At 44.6% G+C, this 19,219-nt stretch overlaps 3 protein-coding genes across 3 annotated transcripts in view; 1 reads left to right on the plus strand and 2 right to left on the minus strand.

The window, feature by feature from the left end:
- Positions 1-10,329, plus strand: part of dcbld2 (discoidin, CUB and LCCL domain containing 2) — a 29,177-nt gene extending 18,848 nt beyond the window's left edge. Inside the window, exons 6-15 of the mRNA XM_083638634.1 lie at positions 572-705; positions 843-883; positions 1,869-2,084; positions 2,625-2,749; positions 4,358-4,505; positions 4,648-4,785; positions 4,891-4,984; positions 5,070-5,119; positions 5,900-6,034; positions 7,818-10,329. Of these exons, the coding sequence (XP_083494760.1) occupies positions 572-705; positions 843-883; positions 1,869-2,084; positions 2,625-2,749; positions 4,358-4,505; positions 4,648-4,785; positions 4,891-4,984; positions 5,070-5,119; positions 5,900-6,034; positions 7,818-8,230 (1,494 nt within the window). The 3' untranslated portion in view covers positions 8,231-10,329. The remainder of the gene's footprint in view (positions 1-571; positions 706-842; positions 884-1,868; positions 2,085-2,624; positions 2,750-4,357; positions 4,506-4,647; positions 4,786-4,890; positions 4,985-5,069; positions 5,120-5,899; positions 6,035-7,817) is intronic.
- An 85-nt stretch (positions 10,330-10,414) lies between these two features.
- On the minus strand, positions 10,415-13,916 carry tmem30c (transmembrane protein 30C). The gene is made up of 7 exons (XM_083638925.1): positions 13,214-13,916; positions 12,643-12,759; positions 12,394-12,501; positions 12,197-12,287; positions 11,959-12,105; positions 11,584-11,796; positions 10,415-11,377 (listed from the first exon to the last, which is right to left on the minus strand). Exons 1-7 carry the CDS (start codon positions 13,409-13,411, stop codon positions 11,193-11,195), a joined length of 1,059 nt encoding a protein of 352 aa, XP_083495051.1. The 5' UTR covers positions 13,412-13,916; the 3' UTR covers positions 10,415-11,192.
- Positions 13,917-14,076: 160 nt separating this feature from the next.
- Positions 14,077-19,219, minus strand: part of cmss1 (cms1 ribosomal small subunit homolog) — a 57,174-nt gene continuing 52,031 nt past the window's right edge. The window contains exons 2-10 of the mRNA XM_083638531.1: positions 17,049-17,188; positions 15,747-15,824; positions 15,473-15,608; positions 15,320-15,379; positions 15,114-15,216; positions 14,964-15,024; positions 14,755-14,842; positions 14,535-14,623; positions 14,077-14,372 (exon numbers count right to left, since the gene is read on the minus strand). Coding sequence (XP_083494657.1) covers positions 14,289-14,372; positions 14,535-14,623; positions 14,755-14,842; positions 14,964-15,024; positions 15,114-15,216; positions 15,320-15,379; positions 15,473-15,608; positions 15,747-15,824; positions 17,049-17,188 — 839 coding nt within the window. The 3' untranslated portion in view covers positions 14,077-14,288. The remainder of the gene's footprint in view (positions 14,373-14,534; positions 14,624-14,754; positions 14,843-14,963; positions 15,025-15,113; positions 15,217-15,319; positions 15,380-15,472; positions 15,609-15,746; positions 15,825-17,048; positions 17,189-19,219) is intronic.

The raw sequence follows: 19,219 nt of genomic DNA on the forward strand, positions 1-19,219 counted from the left end.
CACATTATAGACTCTGTGCGCCCCTAGTGGTTGAATCATGCTGACTCATTGTCCTTTATCGGTCACTGTCTGAAGGTGAAGAGCTCACTCTCTGTGATCTGATCACTCTGTCTTGCTGATCTGGCCTACAAACAGCCCCAGTTTTGTGTAAAACAAAGCATTCTGTAAACCGATCTCTAATTAACGGAGTAGAGAAGTGCATAACCAGTGTCCCTCAGTGATGTAAATGAAATATTATGAAATAAACACATAAATAAACACATAATACAAATATTATGTGTTTATTGATAATATTGAGATTTATATAGCTTCCTAGTAGCGCTACTCCCTGGCTGGGCTGTGATTGACAGCTGCAACGCATGTCAACAATGTGGCCATGCAGGTACCGTAATGACGCTGCTAGAAGCACACGTGGAAATCGCCGGACGTTGTGACCGGAGAGATTTAAATGTGTTTTGGACTTCAACTGATGTTACCGGTAAAAGACCGGCAATTACCGCATAACAGAAAGCCTGGTTTACATCACTGTCCCCCGTTGTCATCTCTCTCCGCCTTTCCTTTCCTTCTCCAGTCGTCTCCTCTGTGTATGGCTGCCATCCATGCGGGTGTGGTGTCCAACGCCATGGGAGGCAGGATCAACGTGGTCAGCAGCAAGGGCATCCCGCACTATGAGGGCACGCTGGCCAACAATGTCACTTCCACTGGGTAAGAGCCTCAGGCACTAACCTCAGTTTGCCTTCCACACCTTGGTTTAGTCCTGTTTCATCCACTTCTGTGTTTGATGGTTTAAAGTATGTAGGCCTTTTGAGCCACTAATCCCTCCTGTGCTTCCCTTCTCTCAGAGGAACTTTGTCAAACAGCCTCTTCACTTTCAAGACCAATGGTGAGACTTGACTTCAGTGTTATTCCAGCTGAAATAGCTTCCCTGGAGAAACGTCTTGTAATTGCAAATATGACCAATGGCATCTGTAACAATTTTACAGGGTTTTTCATCAAACTCTGACGTCATCTGATACAGTGACAAAAACCTCACACTCGTGTACCAGGCCCAGAAACCAATTCTGCAAAAGGTCCAGGCACATACAGTATGCTGCTATTCACTCGCAACATCGCAGAGACATAAGCCGTGTTCGAAATCGTTCACTCATTCACTCACTCACTATTCCCATGTAGTGTTGATCATATAGTGAACTATATGGGGAATGATCCAAATGAGTTTCGGACACTACACAGATTCGGTAAAGACAATGCAATGAGCATTGTGGTATACCGGCGAAAATGTAGGGTACATTCGTTGTTCACTAGAAAACGCTGTGCATTGTGGGTATTTTATAGTGGACTAAACAGTGAATCAAATTAACAGTTTAGAATTCGGACACTATGAAAAAAATGGCGACACACTAAATACTCCACTATTTCTGTCATAGCGACCGATTCTGAACAGGGCTATAGAGAGAGGGGTGGGGCTAAGTAAGAGGAGGAGCATCCAGGGATCCATTTCCACACACATTCGTTTGGAATAGTTTCCTTTTTCAAGACTTGTGTGGTAGAGCCATAGGGTAGGTAGAGCATTTGTGTCTGTTTTGTTTGCATTTGTTTTGTTGTTCTGTTTTTCTTGCGCTTTATGTTTAGACAAAAATGAGAAAAATGTCTCTGAAAAAGTGTGTACACAGTTCAGAAAAAGCAATCGCCACCCATGTGTTATGAGACAAATATGTCGACCTATTATTGCATTAATTTATCTTAATTAACAACCTCATTAGTGTAACTGTTTATGTTTAATATATACATGGTGATTATGGCAGGACAATAGGCCGCTCAAGTGCCCCTGGTTTTTCAGTGATGGTAATGGTTTGATGTTCTCACAGGTTGCTATGGAACACTGGGGTTAGAGTCTGGTGGTGTTGCAGATGCTCAGCTCTCTGCTTCCTCTGTGTGGGAGTGGAACAACATCATTGGTCAGCACAGTGTGTGGGCGCCGTCTGGGGCGCGCCTTAAAAAGGCGGGGCTGCCCTGGGCATCAGCTCAGGGTGATCAGCAGCAATGGCTACAGGTAGATCTGAAGAGGGAGAAGAGGATCACAGGTACACAACTACACACACACACACACACACACACACACACACACACACACACTCACTCACTCACTATCTGTTCAGTCAAAAATGTGGGCACACCTGATTGAATGTACTGTTTTTCATTATCTTACAGCCATTGTGATCGAAAGGCTTCTGCTTAAATGCTTGAATTTAGTTTCTTAGACAAATATTAATAGTGAAGTTGATCCTATGTATGAATTTCTTTCCAAAGCATTTGCCTTTCCACCAAGGCAGAGGATAGTAGTATAAGATGGGTTTGACACCTTTTTTTGGCCACTGCATGCATGATTACCGGTACATTTGTGTTATTTCATAGTTTTGATGTCTTTACTATTATTCTAAAATTGTGGAAAATAGTAAAAATAAAGAAACAATTTAGTGTGTCCAAGCTTTTGACTAGATAGTATACATTCATCACTATCTTTATATAAATAATAATACATGTACTTCCCTTTTTTATGGACTGGCAAATGTTGCACAATTGACATCAACATCACCTTCCTTTTCTGCTGTCCGTCCCTCCAGGCATCACCACCACAGGTTCTACGGTGAGAGAGTACCAGTTCTATGTGTCAGCATATCGGGTCCGCTACAGTAACGATGGGCAGCACTGGTTTACTTACCGGGAAGTGGATTCTACACAAGACAAGGTGATACAAGCATCCAAATCAATATCCCCTGCTTGCTCAACAATTACGTCATTCGCTTTCATGAGCGTTTTTCTTTCAAATTAGTGCAAATGGACAAAAATGTCACTTCGGAGGACTGGGGGGACTGACTCTTGGATTGTTTCCATAGCAACTGGTATTGAGTAAGGGATGTTTATGGCAGGAAATGGGAGCAGTCAGATGGCGGTGGTTTGAGTTAAGTGCTGTGGAGGACAAACCAGGACACTTGGGCATTAATAATGAATGGATATGGATTTAGTGGCTGCTCTCTGCTGGGATTCTTTACAGTCTGTTACTGTGTGGAGGAGGGTCGTTTTCAGCTCTCTCTCATAAGTGCCTTTTAAACATGAACTCCGGATCATGTCCAGCTAGAGAGAGCAGGATATTTTCAGGTTTTGCCTTTCTAAACATGATATGAGACCTTTTTTCTGCCAGTGGGCGGGGGGGGGGGGGGGCGTGGCGCGGTAGCATGTATCAAACACAAGAAATGTGATAGGAAACAGCTTTAGCTATGAGGCAGTCAAAATAGTGGTCGCACCGTCGTCAATCACTGTGGGTGATTTATTTTACAAGTGGCAACTAGTCATATCTGACTAGTTTTAAATGTATTTCTCCCCACAAAAGTTTGATAGCCTATGTATCCTAAATAAACGTTTTGAATCCATTTATTTCTCTATAGTCCATTCTTTATAGCCTCTATAGTCGTAGTCGATCTTATTTATTCCAGTGTTGTCATTAAGAGGCCGATTTCGCAGCAAGAATATTTAATTGTCGGCACGTCGTTCTCGGTGAAGGATTGAAACAGACAACATGCATGCATGCTCCTACTGTAGCCTATCTATCTGCATTTGCAGAAACTCATGAGCCCATATCTTCTGGACATTGCCTTGATGAAAAAACAACGTAGCGTTAGCTAAAAGTAATAAGTGCGACAACTTGAATCTCCCACAAACGTTAGGCTTTGTTTTTCTGACATGGGAGCAAGCAAGCAACGCAGCAGCGTCCCTCCTGATGCACTAGACCTGGCTGCCTGCAACTGCAGTCAAGCCAGCCCTCACCTCGGAAAGCACGGTCATTCTAGCCCCCACTTAACAATTCAAGCCGTTTTTGCAACACTTGAGGAAACCGTGAGTTTGCTCGTTGATATAAGCGATTGCCCGAACGATTCATTAATTAATAAACTAGCGAACGTGAAGTGAGTCACGAAGAGCCACACCCGCCCACTACGGACATATGCGGATCATATCGTTCCACTGTTTAACATGACCAGCGCTTGCGTGGAAGCGGATCTTATACCGGTGGTCGAGGTAGATAAGATACGGAGTCGCGGGAGTGCGCGTAGGCCGGCTAATTGTTGTTTAACATGCAGGCCAACCGGCTAGGTGCAGGTTATAATACGGATTCCACTGCATGTTAAGAAGTGGCTATAGTGTATTTGTTCAAAGCCTGAAACCAGAATTGCTCTGGTGAATACAATGTTTTTTTTTCTGCCGATTGTCTCTTCCCGAACTATTACAACTGGCCTACACTAGCTTCTGTGCTTTGGTCAATTTAAAAGCGATTTTTTTCCTATTTCATCATTCACGGTAGATATTCCAAGGCAACACCAACTACCTGCATGAGGTGAGGAATAACTTCATCCCTCCGATGGAGGCCCGGTTTGTGAGGATAAATCCGATCCGATGGCACCACAGAATCACTCTCAAGTTGGAGCTGCTCGGCTGCCAGGTTCATAAAGGTAAGCCAATGTGGATCAGCAGCTTAGCTCACAATAAGATCATTTTGAGTTCCTGCTCTGTTCGGGGATTTTCTATTCTTTATTAGGATTTGAGATGTGATCCCCCCTCTCCTCTCTCCACACTTCTTGTAATGCCCGATAGCAAGGCCACGGATCTTCCAGCCACCTCGCCCCCCACGGCCTCCCCCACGCCCTGAGGACCATTACACCCCACCTCAGAACCGAACCCCACAGCCGCCAGACATCAGGAACACCACTATGCCTCCCCACACCAGCAAAGGTGAGTCAGTGTTTTATCATAGAAATGCACGTTTACACTTACAGTACCGTAGTTCTATGGTTCTTTTTTCTTACAGAGTGTTTACTGTGGTGTTTTTCCTCTTAGATGTGGCTTTGGCAGCAGTGCTGGTTCCAGTGTTGGTCATGGCTCTGACCGCTCTCATCCTGACTGTGGTCTGTACCTGGCACTGGAGGAACAGGTGTGTTCTTTAGCTCTTCTCCTGATTAAACTCCCTTGTGAAGGCTTCAGTTTTGCCCTCAATGCCTGTTATTTTCTCACTATAGGAAGAAGAGCTCAGAGGGAGCATATGACCTGCCTCACTGGGATCGTACAGGTATGTCACAGTTCTGCAGGACACGTTAAACCAAAGTATGTTTGAGAGGTTTTTTGATGTACTTTACCAGAAAAAATAAGTTCACATTTGAAGAGTCAGAACTGTTCTTTGTTTTTGTTGTGGTCACAATAGTGATGTTAGTTAGATTTGGTTAGGTCAGAGCTATGGAATATCCATCTTTAATCACTACATCTTAGCCCTTCTTACCCTCAGGATGCACATAAACTAAGGTTATCAAATTATTTTTAAAATACAAAAATGTGAAACCATCGGTTTCAAACTCTTTTGAATGGGGGCCAGATTAGATAATGTGAAAATGGCAGGGGGCCAGGTGCTTCTCGCATCATATGGGTTATAAAAAATAAAATAAAAAATCACATACAATTGAACTTAAGTATTTTGTTTACCATCTGAAAACATTAGTTCTGCATGTGCTGTTCCTACCTGGTGCTTGTACAAACTGTATGATAGTGCTGTCATCATTAGGTGAAGGGAAAAAATGCAAATTGAACTTGCTTGATAAACCAATACTGTGTGGAGGGCCACATATAGTATATTTTGAGAGACAGGCTGAGGGCCATTTAAAATCTGTCCGCGGGCTGCATTTGGCCCGAGGGACGGACTTTGGACATGCCTGGGTTATCCTATCGGTATCGGCCATGAGAATCAGGTAATTATCTGTTATCGCTATCGGCTGGGGGAAAAAATCCATATCGTGCATCCCTAGTTTTTAATGAGAGCTTGTTGGTGTTTGTGCATCTCACTGTGCCTCTGCTGTAGACTGGTGGAAGAGCATGAAGCAGCTGCTGCCATCCAAGATGGTGGAGTCGGATGACTCAGTTCGGTACAGCAGCAGTGAGGTGGGCCGACTAAGAGGGAGAGGCACTCCACCCAGACTACATGCTGAACCTGCAGGTAGACCAAGAAGTATTACAGTAGTAAACCAACGTTCACACTGTGACCAGCTTGTTGTTAGGTCGCTCTATTCTGACAGATTGTGGGTGGTGCGAGAGTGTAGTGGTGTAACACTCAACATGGTTTTTCGCTGCTTTGGTATTGCTTATCATAATGTTACATTGTTCTGCACACAAATCTGATTGGCTGTTGATGACGGACAGCCCCAAAAAAATTCTCAGCTGACAAGCTTGACGGGCCACATATCGACAGGAGTCCAATTGAGAGAAAGAAATGTATAGTCAAGCTTCATTGCAAACACACTTTTTGGGCAAACTAGACAGCTTTTAGACTCGAGCAACAAAAATGAAGGCCTGGGTGTGTGAGAAGTGTCGAGCACATCTATCAAACCTTAAGTTGCACGTACACCACATGTACACCAGGGGTGCCCGATACGTCGATCGCGATCGACCGGTCGATCGCAAAGGCCGTGATGGTAGATCGCTGTGCCATTCATCAAAATATTCTTCCCCCTCCACATTTTGTCCATCCTCCCTATGCGTCTGACACTTGATTGACATAAAGATCGGCCAGTCTGCTGCGGTTGAGAGCTGTGTTACATTAGGTTACCATTGACAACTAACGCCACTTTGCATTCTGGGGCCGTAAACCGTGCGAAATGTATGCTGAAAAAGGAGGGAGTCACTTCATTCACAACAATGCAATGAAAGAACGACATAAAAACGAGTGCAAACGACAAGACTAAAATAGACTGATAGTATCATTCAGCTATCAAAGCCCTCCAGCTTTCCAGAAGTACAGTTACACGCAGATGTGAAGTGATGGCTGGTGATTTGAAGCAGGAGGACATAGACTGTGAGTGTTTCCCACTCCAGCTAAGGTTAGATGAGCCCACAGACCTAAGCGATACAGCACAATGTGCATTATGGTGTGCAAAGACACTAGTTCCTAGCGAATAGACAATAGTTCCTAGCAAACTAGGAACTATTGTATAAAATCCTACTCCTCACATACAAATCCCTCCACGCCCTCGCCCCCCAGTACCTGTCTGACCTCCTGCAACCCTACACCCCGTCCCGGAACCTGAGGTCCTCCAACTCGGGTCTCCTCTCCATACCCCACTACCGCCTGTGGACCTTTGGGGCCAGAGCCTTCAGCGTGGCGGCCCAAACCCTTTGGAACTCTCTCCCAGCCGAAATCCGCAACGCCCCATCACTGGCTACCTTCAAAACTCTACTCAGAACTCACCTGTTCAACACAGCCTTCGGCAGCTAGTCTCTTTCTGTTCTTTGTTGTCATCTATGTGTGTCCGTCATCTTTTGTGCTCTGTGAAGCGGCCTTGGGTTCCTTGAAAGGCGTTATATAAATCCAAGCTATTATTATTATTATTATTATTGCATTGCCAAATGCAAGGACACGGATGACGCATTTCCCGACTTCCAACTATCACTGCATAATAGGAACCCTTACAACCATAAAACAGCTTGAGATATAATTGAAATGTAGTGCCCTGGAGAGGGTCTGTGCTGTAATGTATCTGTAAAATGTAACGTAGGCTTAGTGCATTTTGAATGTATTTTTCTCCCTTTATTTGCAAATTAAAAAAACAGACAAAACGAAAACAAACCTTTTCAGAGGGGGTTGGCAGATCATGTTGAGCTGGTCGTTTTAAAAGTAGCTCGCAAGGCAAAACAAAAAGTGTGGGCACCCCTGACGTACACAATGCTCATAAATTGTTGCTCATAAGTATTCTATCTCACATTGTCCGTCTCTCTGTCTCAAGAGTACGCCCAGCCCCTGGTGAGCGGTGTGGTGACAACACTGGGTGCAAGGTCAACCTTCAAACCAGAGGAGGTGTCCGACCCGGGATACACGGATCCTGACCTGTACGATGCCCCTATCTCACCAGACATATACCACGCATATGCAGAACCCCTGCCTGCCTCTGGAGCTGAATACGCCACACCCATAGTGATTGACATGGCTTGCCACCTATCGGGGGGCTCCTCCATGAACCAGCCAACCGCAGTACCTAGTTTCATGGGCAGCGGGCCCACCCCACTGCTCACGCTTACAGAAAACGGGAGGTCGGCGTACGATACACCCAAGAGTGCCACTGGACAGGCCATGCCCACTGAGGAGCTAACCTATCAGGTGCCTCAGAGTAGCACTCAGAAGCCAACAGGACATGGCTAAACAACAGTTTGGATGCACATGGTTTTAATCCGCTCCCCCCCACACACTGCCCACAGGACAAAGATGGAGGGTTAATGAATGAGGAGGCGGTTTTGTGTGACCCCACCCCCGGGCTGGAGTCGTGAAAGAACACCCTAACCCTCCCTTAGCATTAGTTAGAGCTGGAGATGTCTGTATGCCTACCTGTTTCTGCATGGCCACAATGTGCTAGTCCTATCACTGAAACCACAGATGAATGTGTCAGATGTGAGAGAATAGATGCCGATGGAGGGGCTGCATGGAGGAGAGGAAAGAGCTGACTACTATTTGATAAGAAAGACTTGGTCCCCTTTCTGTGATAAGTAGCTTTTGTGTTTTGTCAAACTGTGATTGCCATTTATTCATCGTTTCTGTTCCATACTGAACCGGGTCCATCTGAAGCGTCAATGATGAAGACGCATACAATTTGAGGGTTGTCTAACTGAAGAATTAATTGCATAATGACTCCTACACCCCATGTCAACCTTTGTCACAGAAGGGTTCCTCATGAAGGTCAAAGAATTCTTCCTTGTCGAGAGGAACTCTCAAATCTTCAACGGTACTTTCTTTCCTCAGTTTCAAAATATGACTTAAAATGTTGTCGATTTCTAGTAATTCCATCACTGCAAACCTGTGTTAGAATAACTTGTCGAATGATTTACTGATATTTATTTTTTGTTTGACATCCTGCTGATAAGGAGAGACTTGCATAAAAGATGCTAATCTGCCCACCACTAGCCCCATTGATTACAAATGAAAGAATGATGGTTGCACTGTTGCCATGGTCACACTGTCGTTGACACCTTACTTTGTGTTACACTTTAACATGCCATTGTGATTGCTTGATCTGATTAACACATTGCCAGATTGTTAGATGTGTGAATACGTCGACTTGAAGAGGCAGAATCCAAGGGGTCAATTTAAAGAACTGCCAGTGCCCAAAGTAGAAAATGTGTTTTCTATTATGGAAGAGAAGACCAAATGTTGCCTTTTCTGTTTTTATGCAATGTTAATTCACATCCAACTTTCACAATTTGTGCCAGTGGAGCAAAAGTAGCCAAATTCACATTAAATCAGTCTTATTGTAGGGGGGGGAAAACACCCCTATATTTTGAGAGCTAGTTAGTTGGTCAAGTGACCTAGAAAATAAGAGCTACGTGGGTGAATCTATTACAAGTGATAGGTTGGCAGAAACACCTCTCTGGTGTCAGTTACCTGTGTGTCTGTATGGTTGTCCTTCGCTTTTTGAGTTCTTTGTGTGCCATGGTGAATTGTCTTGTGTGGAAATGTGTGTTTTAGCTGTGTTGCATCTGAGTGTGACTCGTGTCCATATAACTCATTTTACCATTGTATCTGTGTGTTAAGCCATTTCTGTATTGCAGTCCTGTGTACTGAATGTTTTTGACAAGTCAAGAGTGCCAAAGTCTCGCCATCGCCAGATTTCCCATGGGGCCTAAGGAAGTGACGTTTAAAAAAACATATAAGAGTTTTACTTCGACAAACCCAAGTAATTCAGAATCACGAGACCGTAGAAGATTTAAAAAATATTTGAGGTTTGGTCTGTACAGATTCAAGTGTGCGGAAATTCCTTTTATATTTGTAACTAGTTATTTTTCCAGCACCTTGGCCGAGACTTGGCTGGGTTGAGCGGTGGCCCTCCCTCAGGTTTGGTCTGAGTGAAATGTAATTTGGTCTCTTGTGATTCTGAATAATAGCTGAATTGCTTGGTTTGTCCAAGTAAAATGAATGGGGAATGAAATCCCATGCCGAAGCTGCAAGAGGGCCCGACTTTGGCACTCCATATGGCTTATAGTTAGTAGGACATGTTCGTTCACTGTCTAAAGCATCATTGTAGGCCACAGCACAGACTGTATTCCGATCCACCTGTGGTACTAACTTGTCGACTTGGTGGCAGGAGTGCAGATGGAGTCAAATAGAAAAAGCTGCTCTATACCTTTACAGAATAGCAACCTCAGCGAGGGGATTGTTGAGTTAACAGAGCAATGTCACCACTCTCATGCTTTGATTATGCTCCAGGTCAAATAATCAATCTAGATGCAGGGCTTTGGTGCTCTCTAGTCACTGTAGTGAGGTTGTGTCTATGTGACTCTCACTGTGTGTATATAGAGAAATAAAAGTTTCTAAAAAGAAATGGTTTTATTACAATGTTGGACTGTCAACATATTTACATCAAGCTTCACAGTAGGCCCATAATAAAAATGATTGCTTTTGCATTTTTAAAAGCCTCATCTTAAGACACACAAATAGATTCTCTATTCTAATTATCTTGCTGTACATAGATGTAGCACACAATTTAGGATCCTGTCATTGTATAAACAATCATGTTATAAATACAATATACATGATTGGCTTTTTTCTTGACTAGAATGAGTACCGACCTAAATCTGGAATAATTAACTAATTTTGTCCATACTTACAAAAGATTTCAGTTGCATCCTCTGTTCCCTTTTGGTAATGTAGATGTAAACATCATCCCACAATCATCTAACATTGTGTGTCCTTATCACAGAGTTCTTCAAGTGGCATTATATTTTTGTACATTAGTGTCAAAGTACCCCCGTCACTCCCTCTCCATTCGTATATATATTGACTGCATCAATCTGGTTGAGTTTGAAATGCCTCCAAGGAAATTATCTTTCATAAACGGGTGTACATCAGAGTAAAAGCAGACACACACCATGTGGCAAATTTAGTTGATATGTAAATAGAGAGTAATTCTCCAGATGTACATCTGAGTTTCTCATTTACAGATAGATTATTTTTTAACCATTCTTCATTTCCCTCATTTATTCACATAATAATTTACACCAGTCTTCTTGCCATTTAGTATTTGCTTCTTCTTTAGAAGCATTCTGAATCACTCAGCTGCTTGTCTTTGTTTTAACTCTTTCACTCCTGGACGTCCCTGTGAGCTTCTTCCCCGTCACTCCATGTTCTTTCCATCCTTACCAAACTTCCACCACATGACTGTGAGGATGACAGCGATGAGGAGGATCAGGCCGCTGGTCACTAGGTAAGCGATGGGCAGGAAGCGGTTCTGACCTCCGAACCAGGTCACCGTCGTCAGCACCACTTCCTTTTTGCCTTTGAAGTACTGCACAGGGAAGTCTGGGAGGGCAAAGGTCAAGGTTGAATATAGATTTAAAAAAAATAATCAAAATATAGCCGACCCAGAGTCTTAAAGTAATCACCTTATTTATAGCTCTAATCACAGATAATACAGAGGAAACAAGTGCTGTTTTCTCATTCCCTTCGCGATACTACTACAACCCACGCAACACACACCCTGGCTAGTTAAACCAGTTGAAGGATACTGTAGGAGATCTCGATGCTGTAGTTCCCCACCGGCAGACCGTCAGCAAAGGTGGCGTCGGCACGGTTCAGAACCCCATACAGCTTCTTGAAATTGGGGAAGGCTGCCTCCCTCATCCATATAATCAGGTCCTCGTTGATGAATCCGTTGTTTTCGGGGTTGTGAGGATCCAGCTCGTACACAGGCTTCTGCCAGTACAGTGGCTTCGCTGTGCCTGTGGAGTCAGCGTTCAAAAACCCTTTTTCATACCGCTCAACCCCAATATGCAATCAGAAGCCAAATGCATGCAATATTCCTGAAGAGCTACAGTCAGTGCAGAGAAATAATTACAACACGTGCTTAGCTGTGTTTGTTCAAGGATGCAACCCCGTTTTACCTTCAAACACTTGTGGCAGTGTCAAGTTTCCTGTCGTTGGGTTGCGGAACTTGATGTTTTTGTCAGTATACCAGGTGATGCCCCTCCTGAATAGAGGGACGTGCCTTGGGGAGCCGTTGGAGTCATGATGTACCAGAGTGAAGGAGTCTGGGAGAACACAAAGAGGTTCAAAGCAGTGTGAGAGAGGGCGTCGAGAGGAATGCGGAGGATGGATGTGACGAGTGGTAACGTGATTCACCGTTGAAGATACTGTTGGCTACAGCACCACAGGGGGCGATGGGGAGTCCGCGCTGGTCCCTTGAAAACGACTCACAGTATGAACTTGGGTTCTAGACAGAGAGCAATGGAGAGGCAGTGATGCTGATCAGACAGGACAATGGCTAGACAACAGTTTCTCTTGCTTAAGAGAAAAATATATGAGGCGGAGATTATTACCTCAAGCTTTTTCTTCCTGCCGACCATCTGCCCATCATCTCGTGAGTCCATGTATCTGCGGAGGTTCTGGTGGAAGTTCTGAAGGCCGTAATAGAAGAAGACATCTCCCTGGGACGAGAACAGAAAACCCATCATCAGTCTAGCGAGGCTGTAGTCTGTCCTTCACTCACTTGATGCTTTTCAGGCAAGCATGAACACACAGGAAGCGCAACTCCAGGTGTATGCTCGTCACACCTAGAGGTCATTTACCTTGAAAGCTTTTTCAATGGGGAAGACCACGGTGCAATTGCAGGACTGTGACGCCTTGCTGTTGTTTTTACGCTTTTCAAAGCATATATTACACGTCCCGGCCGTGGTGTAGTCCAGCTGGGAAGACAGGAGAGAGAGGGGGAGAGAAAGAATACATGAAACAGACTCCTGCTTGCTTCGGCCGCTGTGCCTGTATATGTCTCATTCAAAACTTACCCTTGATCTTTTCTCCCCATGTCACTCCCTTTTATTGCACCTCTCCTGCTCTCCACGTTATCTTATCAGAGCAAGAATCTCAAGGCTCTTTTGCACTACAATGCATCTTAAGTGTACATTATATAGAAATGGAATACATTTTAAGATACATCTTTGACCCGAGTCTAACTGAATGAGACCAAAATAATACTACCAAAGTCAACACACACACACACACACACACACACAAAGTGCACTTCCCTCTCACAAACATCCACACAAGCAGAGTTTCTGTGTTTAACAGCATCTGACGTCTATTTCTAGACGCCAGAGTGACTCATAAGCAAGTGCACTCGTCAGAAACACGCTCACCCACCTTGAGTTCCTGTGTGCTCTGCACGGTGAGGAGCAGCCACACTCCCAGCAGCATGCACAGCACAGCCAAACCATAGAGGAAGGGCAGCAGAGTGTTCGCCGTTAACACGGGAGACCAGGCGGGCAGCCTCTGCTGTTTGAAGGCCGAGTTGTCGGGCCTGCGAGGCAGAGGCCCGGAGTTGGCCTTCGCTTTGCCCATGAGAGGGAACTCTAGCTGGGGACAGGAGAGGGTCTCGGGTGGGGACGGACAGCCAGGGATCCAAAAGTGTGGACGACAACAAGCCGCTCCTCTCTCTTCTCTTCCTGTTCTTTATTTCAACAACGTTATCTCTCTGTACTCACACTCACCACTCTGCCTGCCAAGAGTTTCGCAGCAGGCCTCGCGGGGCGAGGAGAGCTTTGGGACGGACTGCTGGCTGTTACTCATTAACCACACTTCTCTGCTTTACTTCCTCATTCTGTCTCTGCTGCTATTTCTTTGTTTTGTTTCACGGTTTCTCTATTGTTTCCCTCCACAAGATACACACACACACACACACACACACACACACACACACACACACACACACACACACACACGGTTTCATTTACACAGATCAGTGATGACTTAAAATAGCATAGGAACGTATTTCTTTCCTATATCGTCTAACTTTTCAAAAACTTGCCGTAGGACAGATATCCGTCGGTTCCGGCCTCTTCTTTGCTGCTTTTCACAGGATGTTATGATAAATGGGACTTCCTAGTGGGCGAGTAAACTCATGACCTCACATTCTCAGTGGGAGGGACTTCCCTGGGTCAGAGTAAACAAACGGAGGGATGCTGGTTTCATTCAGAGTGCGTTTATTCAATCCTTCACACTGGGACATCGTGTTGGAATACAAGAGTGAACAAACGACATCACACATTGGACATGGTCTCTGAAAATAGTCAAAGCACAACACACGTTTCACACTGAGCCAAAGGGGAAACAAACAGGATGGGGTGCACAGGCCAGAGGTCCCTCAGCGTGTCATGAAGAACGTATCACTATGATGATTTAAGCACACATCAACACCAGCAAGGTCTACAGGGTGCATTTAAAAGAGGCCGATTTTGACTTTGCCTTCTTTGCAGCCATTCAGGATACCAGTATCCAGCAGCTTCATTAAGTCAACTTTGACCTGAAAGAGACACACACAAACTGCATGACACAGAACTGTTTCATCACTCAACAAAAGTCAACTTTGACCATGATGCACTGCTAAAGTGATCCTCAAGTCGAACTTGCCAAATATATACAAACTGTCCCTCTCCGTTCAGCCCAGCAGGGGGCAGCAGCTCACCTCAGGAACGTCCACCATCCTTCGGAGCTTCTGGTCCCTCCAGTTCCAGTCCAGGACCAGGTAGCGCAACGCCTGCACGTTCAAACCCTCTAGGAGGGATGAGAGTTTCCATGAGATGAGAGTTCAAGTTCCCACGGAATAAGATGGGAGTTTCCACAGAATGAGAGGGGATTCAGAGGCATTTGGACATACATGGCGGGACTGTCATGTCCACACTCACCTCTCTCAATGAGAGCAGAGAGCCTGCCAGGTGTGCCCACTCCGATGTGCGTGATGCCCTTCTGCAGCAGCTTCACCTGTTCCTCTACCTGCACGCCCACACACACACACACACACAGGCAGAGAAAACGGTTTGTTTTGCTCCAACAGGTTATTTTGTACGCAATCCACACACAGCATATGCACCATAATGCATGTCATCTCTTCTACCTTGATGTGTTTTGCAAAGAGCTTCAATACTTTGGCTTCACCCTTGAAGGTTGTCAGCTGCCTGGGGACGACACAAAACAAGTCAACACTCATGTTAAAGCCAGTTAAAAAGTTGTAAACAGCAATAAACAGCATTGATCTGTGACTTACTTGATGAGTTCGATGGTTCGGAGGGCAGAGCTACAGACGACGAGCAGAGCCACAGAACTCTTCTCAGTGTGCTGCTTTTGGACCTTCGCCCATTTGGGACAAACTAAGCGTTAACAGGGAGAGAGATGACAGAGAATGGAGACTTACTTTGTGTCTTAACAGACATAAACAGTAGGGACAAACTTGAAGATTAGAACAGCACTCACTCTCTTTCAGATAGGAGGAGAGGCTGTGTGTTAAGTCGTTGCTGCTCAGGAAACGGGAGTCTAGAAGACACAGGAGGACAGAGACCCGGTGAGTCAACAAATCACTGGGTAGCAATTAAGCTTCCAGGTTAAAGGGGAGACAGCCTGACTCACCCTGCAATTTGAGCTCTTCCAGCTCAATAACAGAGCGCTTGTCTGAGAAGTATTGTGTGACCAGGTTCTGCAGGTCCGCCGGACAGCCTGGTTTCGCTTCAGAAGAGGCCAAGACGTCTGTAATCGTCTTCTTCTTCTGGAAAACAAAATACAGTCAAGTAATACACACCGACAAAGACCAGTGATTAACAGTGCACTGCACTGCACTCTTTGAATATTTAAATGTTATTCCTCTTTGCACCAGCAGGTGTCCGTGTAGTGCATTCATGCTCACCTTCCTCCTTTTTTTGGGTTTTGTTGACTTGTCATCTTCATTCGGTTTCTTCTCCTCCTGAGCAACTAAACACTCTTTCTGTGAAAACAATACATTATAAACACGATTTAGGCTGAAGACCTACATAAGACCCATTTAGATCAGTTGTTTGCATAAATTATTTATTTGAAGTCAAGTTTATTAATTCACTGCTTAATTAATTCACAAGCATGTCTCAGAGGGCTTTACAGAGAATATGTCTAGCTAAATCTAGCTGAGCACAACAATAACAACAGTAATAATAATAACATGGTTGAACACTCTTATATTAGAGAGACACAGAGGTTGGGGGAGATAATGGGCGATACGGTTGAACACACTGAATGCATTCATCAAGTCAAAAGAAGATATTGGTATATGAAATTAGACATGCAGACAAAATCTGTTCAGTTTTAGTTGTCATGGAAACAACCTCACGCCCACAACGCAGGTCGGATTGGGATGAAAATCTGCATGGTGATGGGTTATGATCCGGGGAAGGTCACGGGCAGGTCATCAAGTCATGAAGCACCTGGAAAGTCCTGGAAACCACCTCACGCCCACACCCCAGGGCAGAGTGGGCTGAAAATGTGCATGGCGTTGTGTTATGATTTGGGGAAGGTCATAGGCACGTTGTCATGTCCTGGAAGTGCCTGGAAAGTCCTGGAACCAAATGATAAGTCCTGGAACCCACCTCCCCAGGTCAGATTGGGCTGAAAATTAGCATGCTGGTGGGTTATGATCTGGGGAAGGTCATGGGCAGGTTGTAAAATCCTGGAAACTTATGGAACGTGCTGGAAACCACCTGGGACACCACCATCATTTCCAGCCAAGCAAACCGTTGTATTGCTTTGTGCCTATTTAACCTGGGCAACGCCGGGTACAATGCTAGTATACTTACTATACTACACACTCATCTAGAAATAACTTAAGGTGACTATTTCAAAACAAAAACACATGAAAGCCCAAATGCTGATGCAAGGCTAAGGTCACTGTTATTTTTCCAAGACTGATTCATTCTACTGTCGCTCATGTCACAGCATTATGGGTAGTTGTTTGCTCTACTACTACTAGAGATGTAACGGTATGAAAATTTCACATCACGATTATCGTGACCAAAATTATCACGGTATTCACCAGCGATACTTAAGTGAATCCATTTTTTCCCCCACCCCTAATTGTCAGTATTATAGCGTTCGGGAGGGAAGGGGGAACTTGTGTACTGCAACAACATACTGATGAGCAGGTACAGGTAGTACTACAGAGGGTATACGATTGTAATACCTGTTCACTCTTTTTCCTCTTCTTGGCCTTGGCTGGCTTCTCTGGTATACTCTTCCTCTTCTCCCCCGTTTTCGTCTGTGTGTTGGGTTTCTCTGTCGGCTCTTTCTCTTCTGCTATCGCCTCCTCTGCATCAGACACATCTGGAAAAAAAGAAAAAGAGTGTTAGGGGTTCACTTGCAACCAGGAGCTGTACAAGGTCTGTCAAATGAACAGTCGCTCAGGGTAGAAAGCTAGTCAAATCTGGCATGACATACCAGAGCCAAGAACACATTTCAGACTAGCTTACATGAGGTCTTGCTAGGCGTGAGCATGTCAACTTGCTCACCCTTAGCCAATGTTCCATCTGAGAAACAGACACAAACTCTTGATGGATAACAAGGTTATGGAGTCACACAATCCATTTCTTCAGTTTGGCCCATGAGCTGAATGATGCGTTCACATACTAGCGCATTATACTTTCTCAGGCTGGTTGTGTTATTCATCAGGCAAAGTATACTTCAATGCATTGGTGTCGCTATAGCAACCAAATAGGAATACGCAAATGTTACCTTGGATACCAACGATGTAGCAGCCATCAAACCAAGCACCTGGTTATCTTTAGCCTCCCTATTGCTACTTCTCCCTCTCCCTCCATACCTCTCGTCTCGTGCTGTGAGGTCATGCTGCTCAGACCTCCTGGCAAGAGGGCAAATGAGGATGCTTGATCGTAAATACCTTAGCTTTAATTAAAACAGACAAATGCCAGGAGTCTGAACTGTGCTATAAATCTGCAGGCCTCGTAGTCGTAACACTGTCCTTACTCAATATGCACGTGGAAAATTGCCTGCTATTAAAGTTCCATTCGGGTACACTGCAAAGAATAGACAGGCAGAGAATTCCTCTCTTCAGCAGCCAGAGCTCAAATGCGTCACACAAGAAGAAGCAAAGTTCAAGCCTGGTTAAGTTTTGAACACAGTACATGACATGTTGTGCCGCTAAGCCTGAGTCAAGGTGTGTTCGGTGGGTTGATGAGTCCATGAAGATACCCGTCCAGTTACACTGCACCGACATCTTCATCTGTAGCTACAGACCTACTTTTTCTATTATTATCTAGCTTGCCTCCATGGCATGCCATTGTGGGGACATTATTCCCTCCTTTATACCCTGAGCACAAAGACCTGTAAGACCTATTCCTCACCGCCTATTAATTTAACTGAAGGGTATTTGTAGCAACACATCTAGCAAAACCACCAAATTGTTTCAAAGTAGGCTTAGAGCTAATTCAATTGCTGACAGGCACTTAGGCATTTTTGGTGGCTGCACACTTGAATACTTGATCTTTACGTGGGATTGGCAGTTATTTGAAGCACTAGTACGCAGTACGCACTCGCATACTTGGTGAAAGGCTTACAATGGAGTTGTGCAGTGATGTTTTTAGCCATAGCCCATTCCCCCTGGTCCTCCCGGATGCTTTGGTTTATTCCTTGTCCAAGTGTCTGGCATTGCTGACAGTTACGTGCATGAAGCAAAGGCAGAGCTCAAAGTAACACCGTGACAAACGCTGCCGACACACGCCTTTGACCTGCCACAGTGGGTCGCTGCCAAGGGGGGCAGGCTTTCGGACTGTGTCTGATGTAGGGATGTTCATCAGTTATCGAAAATCGATAATTGATCGTTAAGGAATGGAATCGATCATGTGGAATTTTTATCGATTTTGTTATTATTAATTTTTTTTTTTTTTTTTGCGGACTAGGTTTGGGTGGAATTCGTTCCTCCTCGCCCCACTCAATTGCACAGCCGACTAACGTGAGGTGGAGCTTCATATAGTCTAGTTTTCTGGCTGGGCACGGGCCTTTGTGCCAACAAAACTGTTTTAAACATGGGCAAAGCAGAGTGTTGGAGAGGAGACACATTGAAATAAAGAGTTCATTGAGGAGAACACGTTGTCTTTCGTATTTTCTGCCATAGGCATTCATTTTGTAAAAGAAAATATATATATATATATATATATTATTATTATTAATATGATCGATAATCGATAATTGATCGTTAATTTTCCCCGATTTTCGATTATGGAAATTTTTCAAAATGAACATCCCTAGTCTGATGCCAATGCGGAAGTACTACTACTAAAAACTGCAGTTCCTCGAATGGCCACGTGAGGCTGGCTGCAGAAGCGAGTCAGTCCCCTT

The sequence above is a fragment of the Poromitra crassiceps genome (genome assembly GCF_964638095.1).
Source record: "Poromitra crassiceps genome assembly, chromosome: 6".
In the NCBI taxonomy this organism is placed as follows: Eukaryota; Metazoa; Chordata; class Actinopteri; order Beryciformes; family Melamphaidae; genus Poromitra; species Poromitra crassiceps.

Bases quoted from the DNA above. Each gene is read 5' to 3' on its own strand.
- tmem30c (XM_083638925.1), bottom strand. From the start codon at position 13,411: ATGGGCAAAGCGAAGGCCAACTCCGGGCCTCTGCCTCGCAGGCCCGAC. The intron at 12,106-12,196 runs GTGAATCACGTT...GTGTTCTCCCAG, and splicing joins AGCCAACAGTATCTTCAACG to ACTCCTTCACTCTGGTACAT. The intron at 11,378-11,583 runs GTATCCTTCAAC...TTGCCCTCCCAG, and splicing joins CAGCATCGAGATCTCCTACA to ACTTCCCTGTGCAGTACTTC.